Source organism: Necator americanus, chromosome IV (assembly GCF_031761385.1).
Source record: "Necator americanus strain Aroian chromosome IV, whole genome shotgun sequence".
NCBI classification, from domain to species: Eukaryota; Metazoa; Nematoda; class Chromadorea; order Rhabditida; family Ancylostomatidae; genus Necator; species Necator americanus.
In genome coordinates, this window is record NC_087374.1 from 30,712,226 (window position 1) to 30,732,702 (window position 20,477).

General features: G+C 39.6%; 1 protein-coding gene across 2 annotated transcripts; it reads right to left on the reverse strand.

Annotated features, from left to right (window-relative positions):
* Positions 1-217: 217 nt before the first annotated feature.
* On the reverse strand, positions 218-20,047 carry RB195_003293 (uncharacterized protein; the record flags this gene model as incomplete). Of its 2 annotated transcripts, XM_064200885.1 has the most annotated exons (18): positions 218-351; positions 2,029-2,182; positions 2,578-2,697; positions 2,767-2,835; positions 2,909-2,996; positions 3,109-3,231; positions 5,963-6,152; positions 6,286-6,365; positions 6,428-6,549; positions 6,911-7,056; positions 7,377-7,551; positions 9,873-10,076; positions 13,103-13,228; positions 13,486-13,566; positions 13,633-13,776; positions 15,103-15,217; positions 18,031-18,146; positions 19,994-20,047. In XM_064200885.1, the coding sequence occupies 18 exons, from the start codon at positions 20,045-20,047 to the stop codon at positions 218-220; spliced, it is 2,241 nt and encodes a 746-aa protein (XP_064056765.1). The 2 variants fall into 2 exon arrangements, with proteins under 2 accessions (XP_064056765.1, XP_064056766.1); XM_064200884.1 differs by lacking the exon at positions 218-351 and having other exon boundaries at positions 1,982-2,182.
* Positions 20,048-20,477: the final 430 nt, after the last annotated feature.

Consider the following 20,477-nt stretch of genomic DNA (forward strand, 5'->3'; position numbering starts at 1 on the left):
ACAACAATCAAAAAAGGTCGATTATTGAGTATTTTCTTGAGTACACAAGAGGAAGCGTTCTCAACCACTAGTTTAGTTTTTTTTTACTGCGAAAAAAACTTTTTGTTCAATTTATTATTGTTGTCAAGCATTCTGTCTTCTGTTACTTACTGAATTACAGTATATCTCACTACATATTTTATATGGTGCAACATAAATATTTTTGTAAGCTGTTTTTTCACTTCTCTTCAACATCGTAGTAGTGTTTTGAAAATGAGTCTTCCGATTTCAGTGAGATCATAACCTCGACAGCGATGAGTTGCCTCAAATCCATAAAGACTTGATATTTACACCATATTTCATCTAGACTGTCTAAATAGTGGACGGATCGGGTGGTTTAGATCGCAATGTTCCATCACTACGCACTACGTGCCTACGTAAGTGGATTAAAGGCATCACTCCACGAATCTGAGGTGGTACGAACTTCAGGTGGAGTAGTCGTATACGGGATAGCAGATTATGGAGAGGAGGTGATTCCGTCCATTTCTTCCTAATTGCCGTAAAAAACGGCCCGGAAGATGCGGCTTCGGGCGTTCTGGCGAGGAGTTCGACTGGAGCGCGCCAGCCTCGTGAAGCGCCGCATCTTCCGGGCCGTTTTTTCACGGCAATTAGGAGGAAATGGACAGAATCACCCCCTTTCCATAATCTACTATCCCGTATACGAACACTCCACCTGAAATCCGTACCACCTCAGATTCGTGGGGTGATGCCTTCAATAGTAATTGAATCGTAATTAACGCAAAATATAGTGCTTTTGGGCAGAGGCTTTATGGAAGGAACGATCCGGAGAGTAAAGTGAAGGTATAAAAAAGGGCCGATGATGTGCAATACACCCCAAACATAAGACCGTCATCGAGTGGACCGGAGCCTGCCTCCAACGAGGACGTAACGCATCACCCCGTTACAAGACACTTTACGGCCACTATACTGCGTATTCGAGGCTAAAGTGATGGAGCCGCGGTGAGGCAGAAACTGCTGCTCTGTATCATTGATGCACGCCACTAACACTGACTAATCTAAGCGAGTGAGCATGATGTAGACCAGTTGTTAAACAGATTGGTGACATCTGACAATGACCTATATTTTACTTATAAAGCAAAGGAATATTGAGGAAAACGTGTGTGGATGACTAAATCTCAATCGAAGTGTTCACATTGACGTATAGTTGGGTCAAAACGACATGAGGCACGGTGGAGGTGCGTAAGCGGTTGTGTTCGAAGAGGGGCAGTGGATCGCAGGGGTTAGGATCAAGTGAGGAACCCTGCTACCACCGTTCATTGTTGAAAATCTTGGTGGTCCCATCTTAATTCCTTCCGCTATCTCCACTGCGTCGTTTCGAGCGCAACCGACTACGCAACGGCACTGCGCTTCATATCGTTCTGATCCGACTATAATTTCCTCTTTGCGTACCGATGGACGAGTAAATGCATGAATCATCCATTAATATGTTTATTGACAACCTTGTACCTTTAATATTTTCCTGAAGGATCTATTCTTTTCTCGTATTCCACAACTGAGTACCCGAAAACGAATAAAGCACTTTGAGATAAGAAACTGATGAACAATCATGAACAATAAAAAAATTGTTTTGCATGCTTTTCTGAAGAAAGAAAAAAAGAAAAAAGAAATGATCTTCAAGAAGAGGAGACGAATGAACTTAACTGTAAGCAAGAAAATCTACCATCTCTGTGCTCTCTTTTCTGAGAAGAATCCTTGATGAAATGATAAAAAAGGAATATATTCCAGAGTTTTTGGATAATATTCCAGTATCATTGCAACAAGGAATAATACAAACCTTTTAAAAAAAAAGTGAACAGACGTATCATTCTAGGAAGCAAGGATGAAAATGGTTCTTAAATTACAAACATAACATCGATGGAAGAAATACAGGAAGTACTTAGTTTAAATACATTGTTAGTAACCCGTTTCAAAAACAGTTAAATCATCTAGCGGTTGAAAAACATTTACAAACAGTGAAAACGGATTTACTTGGGCAGTCGACGAGGAGAGGATCTCGTAATTGTGGCTCAAATACCACTCGAAACTCAGCAGTTTTAACACTTTCTTCTATGCGAAACAAAAGTTCGATAGATTTGTGGTTCGCCAACAGTTGCATCCTTACGACAACTTCATGATACAGAAACTGAAAGCTCTTTTTAAACTTCAAATCAGAAACGAAATATGGCTGCATTCTTCTGATATATTAGAAGAGTTTGTCGTTCTTTATAGATCTAACTAGAATCGTGAGGAATCGTGAAGAATATGATTCTAAGAATTTACGAATTTGTGAAATCTAAGTAGATAGGATATTAGTAATATTAATACGATTACAGTACTGGATAATAGTGTGACGTTTCCATGACGTTACATCCACCAGACGCTTTTCACATACATGGTCAAAACTAGGAAAAAAACTCCTTTGTCTCTCTAAGATCTATCTGATTTTTCCTGATTCGTAACATTGATCCGTGGAGCTGATCATTTCGAAGAACTATGTACTGTGAATTAGACTAATGTTCAAAGAAGTATCTTACGTACATCCATACGAGGGTTCTTCTTCCTAGTTAGCTCTACTAGAGTAACATTTCTTTTAGATCGTAACCCATGCCTTGCTAGTGCATTAAGACCCATTATGCTGGCGTTACCAATTGTTTTCATCTAAATCGATCAATTTTTACTGTAATATACAATTATACTCTGTGTTTTCTAACAAGCAATCAAACATACGTCTTTAGAATTAAGACAGCCATTAAGATCGTTCTCGTCCATCCAATACTTAATAGCTTCGTAATAAGTCTGAAACTAGTTCGTACGTCTTAGAAATCCTCACAAAAATGTAGCAAATCTTTTCTGCGACATCTTTCCGCACATTTTCGTTCACACCAGGCGATAACAAACTTGACCGATCTACTAAGCATGTGCAGAAATTTTCTGGTATGAAGGCGTCGAAACATTGCCTGGAATTTTTCAAGAATCACACCTTTTACAATATAAAAACAAAAATGGAATTCTGATATATCTATTGCACATCAAAACTCCATATCCTGATTGCTCATTTGTCTTTCTCACCTGTTGCTTGGAATCTCGTCAAAGAGGCTGATTCCTCGGCCATAGTTAGTAGTGTTCGATTTTCTAGCGCTACCGAAGCGCATGAGTGCTATGTCCTTCAGTGTTTGATGGATGTCGAAGTTGCTGAATTGAAGAGAACGTGTTTTTTTGGAATATTCCCAGCTATTTTGATGAACCTTGAACACTGCTCTACATTTTTTATCTCAAGATGTCCTGTAACGTTATCTAGTTCTGTGAACTATGATCTGGTTAAGAAGTTGTTGTGAAATTAGTTGTTACGCCGTTTGTTGTTATCAGTAAATGCCCTGCAGGGCTTTGAGCCAAGTTCATCGTAGGCTCGTCATTCGAGAAGAAAGGAAACAGCGTCTGAGTCTTCTTTGGTTTGTTAGACATACTTGGATACTTTTAGGTTGATAAGGAAGTTTTGTCAGTTTTTTCCTATTTTTTATTCGTTTTTTTGAAAGCATGCAATTGAAGTCAATCAGCAATGTAATCATCATTGTTATTCACTACAGTGCTCCACCTTATGGCGGATCAACGATCTCCCTCTTCCAGAACTGAGGAGGCTGGGAGTGGAAGAATTCTACGACCGCCCAACTAACGTCATCGAACTTGGCAGAAGTTTTCTTAGCCAAGAACGCCTTAACAGAGCGGAATAAGTGCTGCTCAGAAACGGTTGTGTCAGGAGAATAGGAGGATTGGGTACTGCGTACCATCCTAACTGCTCGATTATACGGGGTCGCCGTCCCAGTGTGTCCTTGCGGGAGCAGCTCGTAGTACAGGATTCACTTCGAATCCAATGCGCGGCATCTCGCATGCGGCTTGTTTTCGAAGATCGTGTCTCGTTTTGCCAAGTGAGCGGATTAACGATTTACAGTTCCGATAGTAATGGTGCCCTCCAGTAATACACTGATGATGTTGCGAAGTACTGTCGTCGTTTGACTATCACCGCCCCATTCATAGAACATGATGCCTCGAGGCTGTTCTTGTGAAAATGACATCGTGCTTGAGGTTAAGGAAACTATCTCGGTATAAATACCTTTTCGGGAAGGCTTTGATAATGTATTACAAATACTACGTGATATGTTATGGATATCGACCAGAACTCGAATGTTTCAGATTTTTCGAAAATCCCGACAAGATTACTTGATATCATTGAGTTGAGACATCAAGCAGACATCACCTCTGCTTGGGGTCTCAACTTTTGCACAGTCCAATCCTTCTGACTGCGATGGTTATACACAAAAAAAGAATTCCTGCTTACACGAAAAAGGAAAGCTAGGTGGAATATATCGTTTTCAGTGAGGTGACTTTCGCTTCGGATTAAAACCCATGAGGTAAATCGATCCTTACGCTCCTCTTTCATAACCACTCTTAAATGCATCACCCGTCGATTCTGGGTTGGTACGGATTTCAGGTGGAGTGATTCCATCCATTTCTTCCTAATTGCCGTAAAAAACGGCCCGGAAGATGCGGCGCCGGGATGGCGCGCTCTAATTGAACTCCTTGTAGAAAATAGTGCGCCGGAACGCTTGAAGTCGTATTTATTTAGTGACAGAACCATTAATGCGCAAAACGCATATCTAATCCATCGCACGTCCCACCTTCTGCTTCCACTCACCTGTAGACCGATAACATTAAATTGTTTGCCACAAAACCTTGTAAAACCAACCAACCTTGTACTTTGGCTTCAGTGAAGGTGTCTGGATTTCTTTGGTCAGACTTTTCCCCGTTGCAAGGGCAAGGTTGGAACTATTCCCATAACATCCCGTGACAGTACGGCCTTAGCTCTTGTATCACAATGTCAAGACGTTGGGAAAATCAGACTTTTTCCTGAGGAGCCTTGTCAGTAGACGTAACTCTGCTGTGCATCGCTGTGTGATGCCCAAAATCACCTCTACGCCGATGTGAGGCAATGAACCATTGTGAGTCAACGAACCGCAAACCATCTGAAATTTTCGGAAAACGCTAATTGTCGCGCTGTACCATACCATGTTAGTATTTGGTGTATTTCTGGCTGGGAGTTGGCAGTTTCTTTCCATGTGCGCCCACTTTTGAATCTCTGGAAGCTAACGGCCACAGTAAAGAAGATCCCAGTAGTTGTCTCAGTAGATGTGTTACAGGTACATATACCACAATTTATTATCCCACAACGGTATTATCCCACAGCCTGCAACGTCAATCCGAAAAATCCTACTTTTTCATGGTTCATTATCATTTTTTTTCTCTCGCTCTTTTATTTTACATCAAGTATCGGGTATATATTTTTCCCAACTTTAGATTTTTTGGATTCCTTTAAAAAAATTGTTAGTGCAAATCAAGATCAATAACGTAATTACCATCTGGCCACTTAATGGGTAAACTCTCAATGCCCTTCTTCCAGAAGGAGAGAAGCTGCGACGATAAAAATGCATTGCGTACGCTTTTAAGATCCTTGTGCGGTCTTTGAAGATTTTTTCTGCGCTGATGCTGGTTAAGGATCTAGAACAGAGGTGATAGACGAATGGTGTAGGTTCGGGGCTATAGGAATGGTGGGGCGCTTTTGTCCAGCCAAAGCCTTCTGGAATATTTCCAACTGCTTTACTGTACATCGTATATTACCGCAGTGGTATACATATTGTTAGAAGGATTTTTACCGTGTCGTGTGTCCTTTTATTGATCTCCGATGTTCTGGCGTTTGCGCAATTAAAACCTTTATACGTCAATATATGAATTAGTGTATGGTTTCTGCTTGCTTGCTTTCGTAAAACACGAAGGGAAGCATCATATTTTGTTTCTTTTTAAAATCAGTTAATTTCCACTGTTATGAGGCCTATCCCAATCCCAAGACGAGTCTTGATAACAGGTAACTGACCTCGTAAGCTTCCATTTATTGACAAGGAAGTTTGAGTACTCTTTTGGGTACATCTTTTTGAAGTCAGGTGGTAACCGTATGGCCATTAACGGCATTCGCTCCTCGATACGACCGGTGTAGGAGAACTGGACAAGCCCGATTCTATTCCCATGATCTCCCATTATGACACTGATTCCTTTGTCCAGTGCTCCTTAAGTAACTCATGTGATTAAGAGGCTAATGGATCTGGAATTAACAATTCACTTGTTTTTGAAGTAGGATGGTTTCAGACAGTCATAGCGACTCCAAGTTACAGGTTGTAATCCTGAATCACTTAGAAATACCTGTGAAATAGAGATTCTGAAGGCTTGTCGAAATTTGCTCGTCCAATGTCTCAAGCATAAAACCAGCTTCATGAGTCAAACTAAAACCTACGAAATAGAGAGAGATAGTGAGCAGGCTTTTTCAAAATGGAGAAAGACGTACGTTGTTACGAATGTGAATCCGAAGTGACAAATATCCTTGTACTTGTTGGCGAAACGACGCCATAAATCAACAAATTGACGTTGAATCTGATCACCATCTTTGCACTGGGAGTAGGTCCAGTTCTAGAATAAGAAAATATTTGGGGGTGCATTTAATTTGGAAAATAGAAAGAAATGACATGGATGGATCTAATTCTCTTAAAAGGAGGTGAAACTTTGGTAAAGAATTAAGAATTAGAAGAAATTTTGTTTTTTTTTTTCTGGTTAGGAATGCGTATATTACTAGGTTTTCTAATATTACCAGTTAACGGCCACCGCTATTTTCCTCTAAAGGAAAAGGCTAACGAGTCTATAGCATTTCAAAATATCTATTTAACGCACGAACTCGAAGTTTACAGAAATATGACAGGAACGCTTGTTTCGTATTTGATCTACACTACAAGAGCTTACCGATTTGCTTGAAACATTTGAATACTATTGATACCTTATAAACAGCCAGGTAATAAGTGCGATAAAAATGATCCGCGGGCGGTGATGTGAAACCAGGAAGGAACTCATTAGAAGGATAGTGAAACAAGCCGAGTGACTTCATTGAAATATCCTCATTGAACATTGACCGACATCCAAACTCTAAACGAAATTTTCTTGCGTAGTGTTATAATCGAATTACTTCGTACATTACATTTTGGAGTGTAGCGATTTTACAAAAAGTACGAAAAAAATCCACAGAACAAAGACGGTCATAAATAAATATCAGCGAAGCCTCTGTTCAGTAGATTTTCTTAGCCTTTTATAAGAAATACCTCACTTTTACCATCAATTTTTTATTATTCCACAATTATTCCTTAAACAGCGCGTATTTTCAGGTGAGTAAAAGTGAAGCATGACAAGATGAATGTGCCAATGTTGTCCAGATGAATGTGTGAATGATGTTTCATCGAATATCTCACCTTTTCCCATCATTTTCCACAAAAAAGGGATTTCAGTTGGATCGAGTTTCTTATAATTCGGTAAGATCCAGTTAACATTGATATCTCCGGAACCATCCAATTTTGGTTCTACGAGAGCTGAAGGAACATCTCCAGCAAGCACAGGGGCGAGGTTGACCATAGAATTGTCGCCAACCTAAGATATCACTGAAACTTCCAGTGGTTGTATACTTCAAATCTAGTTTTCCCTCCTGTTTCCGTTACTCATTTTGTGATAAAAATGATAACAAAGAATGATACAGAGTTATTTAACACAGTTATTTCAGATAGTTATTTCACATGAGAAACTTTAAAACTTTCAATTTCTATTTTAAAAAAATCTAGCAAAGTTATGAAATTCTTTTATCGAGACCTTAAACTTTAGAGTCGGAACTGAACAATTCCATGAGAATCAAATAATGCTCTTTCTTCCACGTGTTACCACGTCACATAGAAATATCAGCAGTTATAAAAATTAGGAGTTGGTCTAGCTATTCAAATTCTGTTGCTAGGTTACTACCTTTAATTCACGCTTGTTAATAGAATTAATGGCACCATCTAATCAGCTATCTTGTAGAATATATGTCTAAATATGGTAGAAAGGCTAAGTCTATTTCTGCCCTCAACCGTAGTCACACGGGTCAGAATGACATGAAGTTTGGTGCAGTTGCGTAAGCTGTTGCGCTTGCAGTTGCGGTGAAGCTAGCGGTTGTTATCGATGTGGGACCGTCGCGAACTGCAACGATGAGTGGCGCTAGCAGGCTCATGTCGTTTTGACGCGGCCGCGCTTCATGTCGTTTTGACGCGACTATATTTGATCGTATTTCCGACATATTACAACCCATGGGTGCGTGTAAAGAGGGTCCCGGCGGAATTTCGAGCATGCCCCTGTCATGCCTGATCAGAGCAATTAGCGACGGTGCGTATCCTAAGCAGATTCACTTTCGTTAGCACCTAAATGGCTGACTCTGCTTGCCTACCGCTAATCATACGCTGCATCACCGGCTAGGATACATTCACTATCTACTAAATTGTTCTGGAGAATCAGACACGTCCACTGCAATTTTGTGATGTGCGGTGAACTTGTAATCGTACCAGAAGCAAGAGAAATGCTCACGTTAAATATGAGATAAGGATGTATCTAATTGCTTCAAATTACGTGCATGAAAATTTTCGTTAAAATGGAACTTTCCAGATTTCAAAAGTAACGGTAATGAGAATTATCGTTATCCCGTAACTCCCAAGCTTTCATGTAGCCTAACTTATTTCCGCACAGAGGGACCTTCCCTGTCTCTCACTTCTTGGAACTTACAGGAACAAAAAGAGTTCAAATTTGATGAGATTTCTAGACATTCCGAAGGTAATATAAGACAAGCTGATTCCCTCCTTTTATTGGAAATCAAATGTACTTCTATCAAACTCTGTTATTCTTTGAGTTATTCGGTAATTTCTACAACTCACACCACTCTCCTTTGCATATTTCCTTGTAACTGCGCAGTTCTTTGCATCTCTGCGGCTAGAAGAACATATAGGACGGTTGTCTGCGTATTCATGAACGACTGGAACGTGACCTCGCCGAGGTATGTTCGGGTATATTTACTAGACACGTAAGGTCTCGGAGACATTCGCGGAGAATTCGCCAAGACCTACTTTACCGTTCTCCACAGCCCATGACATCAGGGATGGGTAGGACTGGTAGTTTGGTACTACTTTGGAAAACCAAAATTGGGCCTCTGCTCTTGCCAAACTGCAATAATTGCACGATTAAAGGCATCAACCCACGAAACTGACGTGATATGGATTTCCGAGGGCCAAAGACTATACGGAGGCGTAGATTCCAAAAACGGGTGGGATCTCGTCCATCTCTCCTTGCATCACTGTAAATAGACGGATTCTTAATGCGATTCCTTACGACGTCCTCTATTGAGACGCGCCACCTTTGCGCCCTGCTTCGCCTTGGATTCGTCGAAAATCTATTTGGACGCCCAGATGGGCAACTCATTTCATCTCACGAATCGCAGGCAGGGGCGGGACGCAAGGGTGGCGCGTTGCAGTAGAGGATGTCGTAAGGAACCGCATTCCGAAGCCGTCTGTTTACAGTGATGCAGAGAGAGATGAGCGAGATCCCACCCATTTTTGCAATCTACGCTCCCATATAGTCTTTGGCCTTCGGAAATCCATACAACGTCAGATTTGTGGGGTAGTGGCTTTAATACACGCAGAAAACGGAACAAAACAGAGATGAATATAGGAAAGTCTCGCGATGTCTTTTAAACTTTTAAACTGATGCAAAATGATAGAGTAGATTAAGGGCTTATGCAAATTTCTAAACCAGCGATAAGAAACGTGCCCACCCATGTTGAAGATTTAGCTCCGTTTTTGATACTCTCTCACACTCTGCGTTGGGACTAATTCCACAACTTAACCTTACTATTTCAGACAAAAAAGAGATAACAGCTAAAAATTGATGACGCCTACCTTAGTATATCCGTAGAAAAGTTCGTATCCTAGTTTATTCATAGTTTCCATAGTGCGGGGTAAATGTCTCATAAACATTGTGCGAGATGTTGAATCAAATCCCAGAATATCAATAGAATACCGTGATGGAGTCTGTTGTATTGTGTTGAATTGAGTTCTTCTTCCATAATTATCGAACGATTCCATATCGTCCACCAAATAGACCTTAAAATGTATCTTAATTATTAGGGGAATGATCCATACATCTAGAACGAAAATCTAGTGACGGACAAAAAAAAAAGCTTACAAATGGCTCTGATCACGAAACAGCTATAGTCGGGTCAAAACGACATGAATCACGAGTGTAGTTGCGGTGCATTTGCGTACGTGCTCAAAATGGCGCGACTGAGGCAGCAGTTGGGACCCAGATGGGACCGTCGCAAATCGCAACGATGGGTGATGACAGCAACTGTTTCACTGCGCTGCTAGCCGCTACGCTTCACCGGAGCGTTTCGAGACAAGCAGCGTATGCAATTGCGTATGTGCTTCATGTCGTTTCGACCTTACTATCCATGAAATTTTCGCCGCACATGAATGACAACTGTTTAGCTTTCAAATTAAATGAAATCCTTCCACTTTGAAAGTCAAACTTTTGTCAACAACACTTCTGCTACATATTTGCAAATGCCATGTACCGTTCTGTAGATTTTTTTTTTGCTCTACGAAGACGATAGTGTCTTGTTATTTATTTTATTAATTCTTTTTCATGTCATACACATGGAGTGTCAGATGGACGAAATGGACCATTTTGGAAAACATTTGTTCGTTTGCGTCTAATCAAGAGGGTAAGGTCACTGGAGCGGACGATTCATGTTGTGCGATGAAGAACTTCGGTCAACCAATTGAGGTGAGTTGGGGCTTTCCTTACAAGAAAACTGAAAATTCTTAGTTACTTAAATTCAACTATATACTCTTCGTTTTTGTTCCTTCCATCAATCTCAATTATATCTTCCACACATCGTTCAATAAGTTTTCCAATTACTTATAATGTTTTTCATTGCATTTTTCTTATTTTCTCACATTTTTGTACTTTCTTAAGTATTTTAAGGCTCATTTGATGCTCTTAATACTGTGCACAAATCAAGGAGCAGCTTCGATATCTCGTTTAAATGCGAAGAACAGCAGATGTTGAAAATGCTTGGTTTCGTACGGTTTAAACTTCCTTTTAAGGGATTTAAAAAGACGAAGATTTAAAAAAGTTTTAAAAAATCCAGTAATCTTGCGGAAATTCAAATCATTTTATGACAATTTGCTAATACTGCTTACTTCCATGCACATTTTCAATTCTGAAGAGAATCATTCCTCAACCGATTAATACAGGAAGATAGTGAATTTTTTGGGCACATCCATCAAAAACGGCACGTTTTCAAATTTGGTGTTTTGAAACGCAAGCACAATTTTGTCCATGGATTCTTCCAATGGGTTGCACTAATGTTGTTTTGATTATCCTATCTTAATTGTTTGCAGTTGATTGTGTTACTGCAGTTTAGGGTCTTCATTTTTTTCATTCCGTTAATGTTTTCTTTCAACGTCAGTGCTGTGAAGTATTGTACCATCCCATGACTTTTTTCTAAAGTACACAACTTGAACCTTTATTACCCAGTTCCATCGTTTTGCTAATTTTTTTAACACCCTTTAACAAAAATTGCTTATAGTAACGAAAATAGTTTTACTGTGCTGTTTAAAAAACAACATCGTTTATTCGGTGACCCAGTGACTCAGTTCATAAAAGTATGCCTAACCATCTAAAACTGCAAATATTTGTGAGTAACTGGAACCCAAAGAAGACACTCCTTTTGATGAGTTAAAGGCAGCATACCACGAATTTGGGGTGGTACGGATTTCAGGTGGAGTATCCATATACGGGGTCGGAGATTATGGAGAGAGGGTGGTTCCGCCCATCTCTCCCTGAATCACTGCAAGCAGCCGGCACTTGAATGCTGTTTTGTGTGATGCCTTCTGTTGCACCGCGCCACCTTTGCACGCGTAGCGTCCCTTACTGCCTATGGGGGCAGTCCGAATTGATTTTCGACAAATGGCAGGGCGGAGGCGGCGCAAGGGGTGGAGCGTTGCAATAGATGGCGTCCTGCTACACAGCATTCTGGAGGCGGCTGCTTGCAATGAAGCAGGGAGAGATGAGCGGAACTACCCCTGTCTCCATAATCTACGATCCCGTATACGAATACTCCACCTGAAATCCGTGCCACCTCAGATTCGTGGTTTGCTACCTTTTAGCATTTTTGTTAGATGCTGCGACATACTTACTTAGATCCGTGATTACTTACTTGACAGTTCTCAGCATTTCCTCGCACATATACTACTATACATATTCCAGTATATAGTGACCAAAATACAACACTACATAGAGATAGACTGACGCATCACAAAATTGTCGTAGTGGTGAAACCCGATGTAAAATATAGAATTCGGGATGAAGATTACGAATATAAACGTGGTCCCGCTCAATTCCCACCATTCGTCCTAAAAAAACAATGTGGGAAACGACATTCGTTCCTACGAGGTGAGTTGGAGCACCTTTGTGCCCGAGCCGCAACCAAGAGCGAGCGTTCGAACATTGTTAAGGACCCATCACCACCCTCCTTGAGAAAGCCGATGACTACGTTGCTAAAGGGACGGGTGTTCTTACATGCCTCGTAGGACCAAATTCCGCTCCCAGACCGATTTTTTTAGAACGATTAAAAAGAATTGAGCGGGACTAGGTTCACATTTGTAATCTACACCTTAAACTTTATATTCCCCCACTAGGTGTTTTAAAATCAGACCCCCCATTAGGTGAATTTTGAGACGCGCTGTCTTCAATCTTTTTTGGTTTTATCGTTTCTATGACGAACATTTTCGTTTCATTTTCACATCGTCTAATTGTATGATTTAAAGTAGTAGTTCTAGCTTTTTATACTTCGCACTAAAACGATATTATTATATTGAATTTCATACATGGCCTTTCCTTGGAATTTTAAACGTCCCAATATTGTCAGTGAGGTCAGGAATGAGAACCTGCTGCAAACCTATGAACTGATGGCTATGTCCAAATAAATGATCTACAAACCAGTACGGAAAAAAGTTATGAGAAGACGTTGTTGTTTCAAACAATTTTTCTCTTTTTTTGGTTTTTCTAGATGAACAGAAAAACATGTTAGCTTCAAGCTTTAAAATTTTTAAAAATACGAGACCTTATTAGGATCCCTTTCCAAATCCCTCATGCCGGCATACACCTGCTGGAAGATTTGTTTTCCATCCTTCTTGCAACGAATATAGAAAGCATCTCCATTTGCAAGAAATCGCCTGTTTTCAGGGGCCTAAATTAGGAATTTTAATTTCTTTTTATTGAGTGCATAAAATTTGTAAAAAACCACTGATTTCATTGAGCAACCACATATAGAAGGAAAGTTGCTAAAGGAGAATTCTGTTAGTTGCTTCCACATTCTTTATTTCTATAACCTTTTGTAAAATGTACTTGTTTCAATTTACGATACCGCGTTCCGCGCGAATATCGCAGTTTTAAGAATTCTTACAACCTTCCAAATATTCTTTCACTCTGATGAGGAACTCAAACCTGTACTGTGGCAACTTCTTTGAAATCATCCTTTCCTAGATCTGTTGTTTTGTTTCTGAGAGCTCCTTCCAGAAAAACAACCTATAAGAAAATTGTAAGGCAGTCACTAAAGATTGAATAGAACATACGTAGTGCTGTACTCCTCACGTAGCATTCCACATCAATGGTAATGTCAGGATAATGGGTGAAGTGTGGATGAACATACATGTATCCTTCACTGTCCATGGTTGCCAAATCAAAATCTTCATAAGGACATTGAAACTTCCGCATACGTTCTGCAACTCTGTATCCCTAAACCAACGCAAGATACGCACGATCAAATCTCTTTTAGACTGACGTTGAGAGCTTTTCCGCATAAAGCCCTAAATAATCTTTTGTGGGTAAGATAGGCCAAAAAGACAAAAACAGGTGTCGTCTATGTCCTTTATACTTTCGCGACTTCCGTTTTTCAGATGGACATAATAAACATAAAATTTTTCTTCGGAAAAGTTTGAGAAGTCTGATCATCGGGTCTGCAGCCTTCTAGTAGTGCGCTTAACATCTCAGTTACTCATGAAAATCTGGTCCAACGATTGTCGCTGAAATGCATCACATGCCTGGCCCACCTAAATTTACTTTCTTTGTCCAAAAGTTTAACAACTGTTTCGATTCCAGTCCTCGAAAGTTGAAGTCCCTCCTTGAGTCGATGAAATTGAGACACTGCGCCACTTTTAGCTCCAAGGCTACTACGATGACATTCGGAACAGTCTACATACAATGAATTGTGATTTGTGCAACTTCTCAAAACTTTGGTCTCCCACCGGACCTTATTTCATCTAGCACTTTTTCAAGGGTGAAATGTACCCTTGAAAATTTAATTTATTTCTCGAAGTAATTTAATTTATTTCTCGAAGTAAATAATAAAACAAATTGGGGCCCTAAGGCCTAAGCATTAGTCTAAGAGGATCTATGACATGTAAACTTAAGTTACTAAGAGAAAAAAAGTAAGTTAGAGCGTTGGAAAGTAAGGGCGCCACTGAGTACCCCCGTAACTACATTTCACCCCTTTTCCAACCCTTTTAGGATCGCTCTTGTGAAGTGTTTTTAGATAACAAACGATAAGCGGACTGAATGATAGTTGTCGATGTCATATGGAGCCTTTCCCTGTATAACAATCGAATCTTGCTAATATTCCAATGATCAGATACTTTACATCCCGACAGGGAAGATGTGAATGGCCACATCATTTTTTTTTCTGAGAACTGGCAATTGATCCCTCAAATTGGATTTGGTACTGTTAGAATTACGTGCTGTACAATCTTCACCGACACAATGGTATTCTCCAGTTTTGAAACTACGACTTCAAGAATGTTATCCGAATATTGTCTGTGATTTTCCAAGAATTTCTGCTTAGACACTGTGTTTACGCACATATTTCCTAGATAAACTTTGTTACTCACATAGTTCCTAAATAAACTTTGTATTTAATTTCATGAGTAATGAAAGATAACCTTGCTTATATATAAAAAAATCGGATAAAGAAATTCATTTAATTTAGAGATGAAATTTATAGATGTTTGCGATGCGAGTGAAGTGTGTGGATTGTTTTTTTTTGCTTATTGCGTTCACAGTACTAACCTCAACATCACTGGCATAAGTGTTGGGCATTGCGAACTTGCATGAATTTTCAAATGGATGAAAGAGAAGGTCGTCTCCATTGTTGACCTCGGGTCCTCGTTTTACAAATGGTTCACTGAAATTCATCTGAAGTATCCATGTATATTTGCTGAATTCGTGATGTGTATGTACAGATTACATTGCTCCCGGAGATCTGCAAATAACATAATGCTTCATTTTGAAGATGAGAAAAATAGAGCTTATATCCAAAATTGAAATTTTGGCAGGGATTCATTTTCATTATTGGCTACGCTGTAATATTCTTTCTGAAAAATTCTACTACTAGTTTTTTTTCCAGGGCTTTGAATATTCATGAAACTTATATCGCAAAGCGTTCAGCGGACAAAGTGCACGACGTTGACCAATTCCTGTGGGGATGCGCCGATGCGTTCGACTTCAACTCAGACTTCATTTGAGGTTTATGAACGCGCGTACAACCCAACAATGACTTGCGGGGGCTAGTCGAGATGCCAAGTCGGTGTTTTTATCCTCACAGAGAAGTTCGGTACCAATTTATCGACTCCGGAGGTAGGAAAGGCTCGGTTTGAACTGGAGCGGATTCGAACCTCCGATCAATTGTAGCCACAGTGGGTTTCAGAAAGACAGTAGAGAATGTTTACAAACAAATGTTCACAGCACAAGGAACAGATCAGTATAAATAGTGTATATGCCAAATTCCGTTAACCCATCCACGAGTAGAGATGGGATGCCAGAAGAGAAGTATCCAAAAGTGCGTATCGGGATAAGGCCGTACCAACCTGACCGACTATATCCCTTTTTTCTGTTAGTATTTACTACAGTTTTGACACCATAGTATGAGGGAATATAAAGGCATAATATAAAGCAAAGGTATAATATAAAGGTTGCTCCCAGAAACTTGCAGATTGCTTTTTTGTTAGGTTTTACCACGAATGATCTAGAATTTCCAAATACCCTATTTTCCCCTAGTTATCTAAGTTATCTATTATTTTTTCAGAATTAGATTAACAAAACATCTTTCCAAATTGAAGGCTAAATTTCCCCGTTTTTCGTTTTCCATACTCTTTGCTTTCTGGCATCCTCCTTCTTCGTTTTCACTGCAGGACTTTCAACGCTCCAACGTTCACTTGCTCGTGACGAAAAATACTGTGTCAGAAACATTGTCTACTGCTTCTCGCCGCCAATGTATGCAAGTTCATATCCAAGAGCTAGCACATTGGCACATTGGCTGCCTTTTTTTGCTTTTGCGTAGCCTGGACCACTCCAGCACACATATGTAGATACGTGTGCCAGCTGCATTACTGGTCTAATGGGAAGGTTATTGTTTACATCATTTTGTTGCCTTCCATATGTCGTTCGTATTTCGCAACTAAGCAGTGCATGAATACGGTGATAGGGTTGTTGTGTTTTTTTCGTAATTGTGTGAAATATCGTTCGAACCATTGCGCATGTGCTGGGGAAGTACAGTAAGGTGACAATGAAATTGCACATTGATATAATACAGCAGTGAGAGCCGCAGCGGCGCCGCAAGGCGTTGACGGCTAGAGGCAGAAACTAGTGAAGGTTACCCACAATATGTTTCCCTTTCTTAAGTAGTGTCCTTATACTTTTTCATCTGTCGCCAAGTTAGTGTAGTTTCGTTGTTAGCAGAGAAGTTAATTAACGTGAAATGTAAGTTTTCACGAGAAAATATACCGGAAACAGGTAGGCCCATGATTGTGAACAAGAAACGATTGGGAAATCTGGGTACTCAGATTCAACTGACCGTCAAAGAGAGACTACCCTGTCAGAGAGAGTCTGAACCTCCAGTCGTCACATTAAGTGTGGGGTCGTACTCGTAATCTACAACCTGAACTCTATACTGCCCAACAGGGTCGTCAATCTCGTGATATGTCGTCTTTGATGCATTCGTAGAGAAAAGGTGTCCATTGATTGTGTTTTAATTTCAATGGATAATTCTTCTATCCCTTTTATTATTAAAACTCGTAGAGCTGTCTTAGACCGTTTTAACGGAGTAATGACAAAATACTCGAGTGATGTCCATGAAAGTTTGGAATCCCACAAAGTGCACGGTGCACAGATGGGAAAACACATTCCAGAAGCTTTGTTTTAGCCGAGACGGATTTAGTATTTGTTAATTGCAGATGCAGTATTTGTTTCGCGAAAATATCTAGCCTATAAGAACGATTGCCCCAGTAATGAGAGGACCTAGTAAACTCGGTCAAAACTCTGTAGAAAATTTGAGAAAGATCGAGAAAATCGTTGCTTTCATGCGAGGTACGACCTCAAACACAATCAGCAAAAGTGCTAGTTGGTATTTGTAACTAGAGTATACTAGAACTCAACTACGCAAAGTTTCACTGATTCCAGATAGAAATTAACACTTCGAGGAAGTCGATGTTCTCCCTCGAAATGATTACCATATTCGTATTCAGCGTAAGGCGATACTGCAAAGTCGGCGAAGTCTTACTGATTCTAAAAGGACTATGCATAAAAATCGATAAGATCGTTATAATGGATTGACGGATTGACATTTGTGGCAAGGAGAACTTCGCTCCTTCCCTCAAAGTATCACTTGCAAAGTTCGTTCCAAATTAGCCTCAGGGGAAATGAGCTGCAGCGTAAACAGACAGAGTTGCACATATCACGCCAGTTATTATATTATGTAAAGAAGAGGTAGAAGTGCAGAGAAATAGAGGAAATACTTTTATTCTCTCCTAAGGTGAAATTAAGGTACTCATAATATGTATTACTGCAGTAGTTATGTTTTTAAGTCTTCCTCATTTTGCTTCATGCGTAGCAACTCTGACGGTAATGTTTAAACCTAAAACTCTTCCATGATCCATAATGCTGTACTATCTAAGCCTTATTTTTTTATATATGTATTTTCAAACGGACTTCTGTTCTCACCTGTTCGTGTTCACTGCGACTTCAGTGTCTTCCTTGGATAATTTTTTCAGATTGCAGATTACTTCAGCATGTTGCCTTCCGATAATTCCCAATACAGCTAGCAAACACAGGACCATCTTGAAATATCTCTGTGTAGTCAAACAAAAAAAGAGATCAGAATTCGTCATGATATGAAAAAAAAGCAAATCCACAAAGATCGGTGTTGTTAGGTAGCGGAATACTTTCTTTTTGTTGTGTCGTTTTTTTAGATCACCTTGATTTTAAAGTCTTAAGCGATCAAAAAAAAAGATGATTACCTGGAACAATTATTAGTATTTTATTCATTTTATTTTAGTATTTTTTTGCCGATTACTAATGCTTAATATCTTATTTATAATATCTTATTTACTGTTGTAATGATTGCCTTTCTACTTATCTCTTGTATTTTTGAATTTTTCATAAGATCATGTTGCGATCCAGTGTACAAATTCGTATTCGCCTACTGTGTGACTTCAACGTCGGGTTAAAGACTAAAGAATTCATCACTCGAATCAATATTGTATTTAGCGATGGTACCATCACCATACGGGATGTTCAGCGATGGTTCAAGAGGTTTCCAAAAGACAACGAGGACCTTGAAGATTGGGAACGCCGGTATGTGCGATCAAAAAGGGGGCTCTAGTTGAACTTGTCGTGTGGACCGCACCAGACTTGTGCTGAAATTGCGGAGCATTTCGAATGTGATGAGCCGATGATACGCAAACGGCTCCACGAACTCCAGTTCCCACATTAGTCCAACATCTATCTATCATCTTTTTTTCTGTCTCGTATCTAATTTTCTAGGGCAAAAAAAAGAATCATCTCTCAAACGATCTCGATCTCAAATGATCTGCCCTTTTTGGACTCTGAATCACAAATTCTATGAACATGAGATTTTCTTTCTTATTGGTAGATGGGAAAGTGTTATTGAGTCATTCAGCAAATGTGTTGTTTGATTTTCTGGTTAATGAATAAAAATTTTTGATTGGAAAATCTTCGTTAGAAAACGACACTAATTATTCTGGTATTCAATGCTTCGAACACCCATCTGCACAAACTTTATACAACTACTTTACATATTTTTATTATTACATATTAAAATACCACTAAAAAAACGAGTGCAGCATCTCGAAGGCGCTTTATTCCAATATCGATTTGAAAATAAGATTATGAGATAAGCATATTCGTTTTGGTTTTTGTTTCTCGAAAGTTTGCTTTCGGACATAATTTTGCTCAGATATCGAAATCAGAATGGTAACTCATTGCAAATATGGGACTATATAGAAAAAATACAGACTTATCCTACTTATTAAAGGCATCACCCCACGAATCTGAGGTGGTACGGATTTCAGGTAGAGTATTCTTATACGGGATAGTAGATTATGGAGAGGAAGATGATTCCGTCCATTTCTTCCTAATTTCCGTAAAAAACGACCCGGAAGATGCGGCGCTGCACAAGGTTGGCGCGCTCCAGTCGAACTCCTTGTAGAAAATAGTGTGCCAGAACGTCCGAAGCCGTATCTTCCGGGCCGTTTTTTACGGCAATTAGGAAGAAATGGACGGAATCACCCTTCTCTCCATAATCTACGATCCCGTATACGAATGCTCCACCTGAAATCCGTACCACCTCCGATTAGTGGGGTGAGGCCTTTAAGTCCTACATATTTCCAGGAATAGGTGAATGCCACAAAAACTTTAACACTTTTCGTTCTTACTTGATAATTATACTGACGGATAATCCTTTTCACTTCTTCAAACACTGCTATTCTTGACAAAAGACAAAGTTTAGTATCATTCTCACGTAATCTAATCGTATAACCTTTTAATCTAGAAAAATAAGAGTCAAGAAACTCAAAGATAGATGTTCTCAACGATATGGAGACTCTCTAGGTGGGAATTGATAGTTAGAGTTATTTCTTTTTATCGATGCAGTGAAATAACTGACCAAGGCACCAAATTTATATGCATTTGGCCTGTATTTTGTGAAGATTCGAACCATAGCTCAGTACAGGTATTTGTTCCTCCTCGACTCCTGGATTTCTGAATTGTTCAATTATTGGGAGCAGCATGTTGCCGACAATGAATAGTAGCGGCCTTTAGCAGAAAATACAAAAGGCTGTTGAACAGTTCTTTCTAACGTTTGCATCATAATTCATAATACTTACAGAAGTTAACAATGGTAGTAATCAGTTGGGGAATTTTGTGGAGCAGATGAATATCAAAGGTAAAGTTTTACTTGGGTATTCAAAATTGTATCAAACATGTGGTTGGCAACGAGCATTCCAAATCACGGCAACAATGAAATGTGCATCCATAAATTCCTCTGTGACAAATAGTCCTATTGAAGTCATAAGCCAATAGTACGCAAACTATAGTCCAACGACGAGTGCCCTATGCAAACTATAGCTCAGTGATGATCGTAACACATT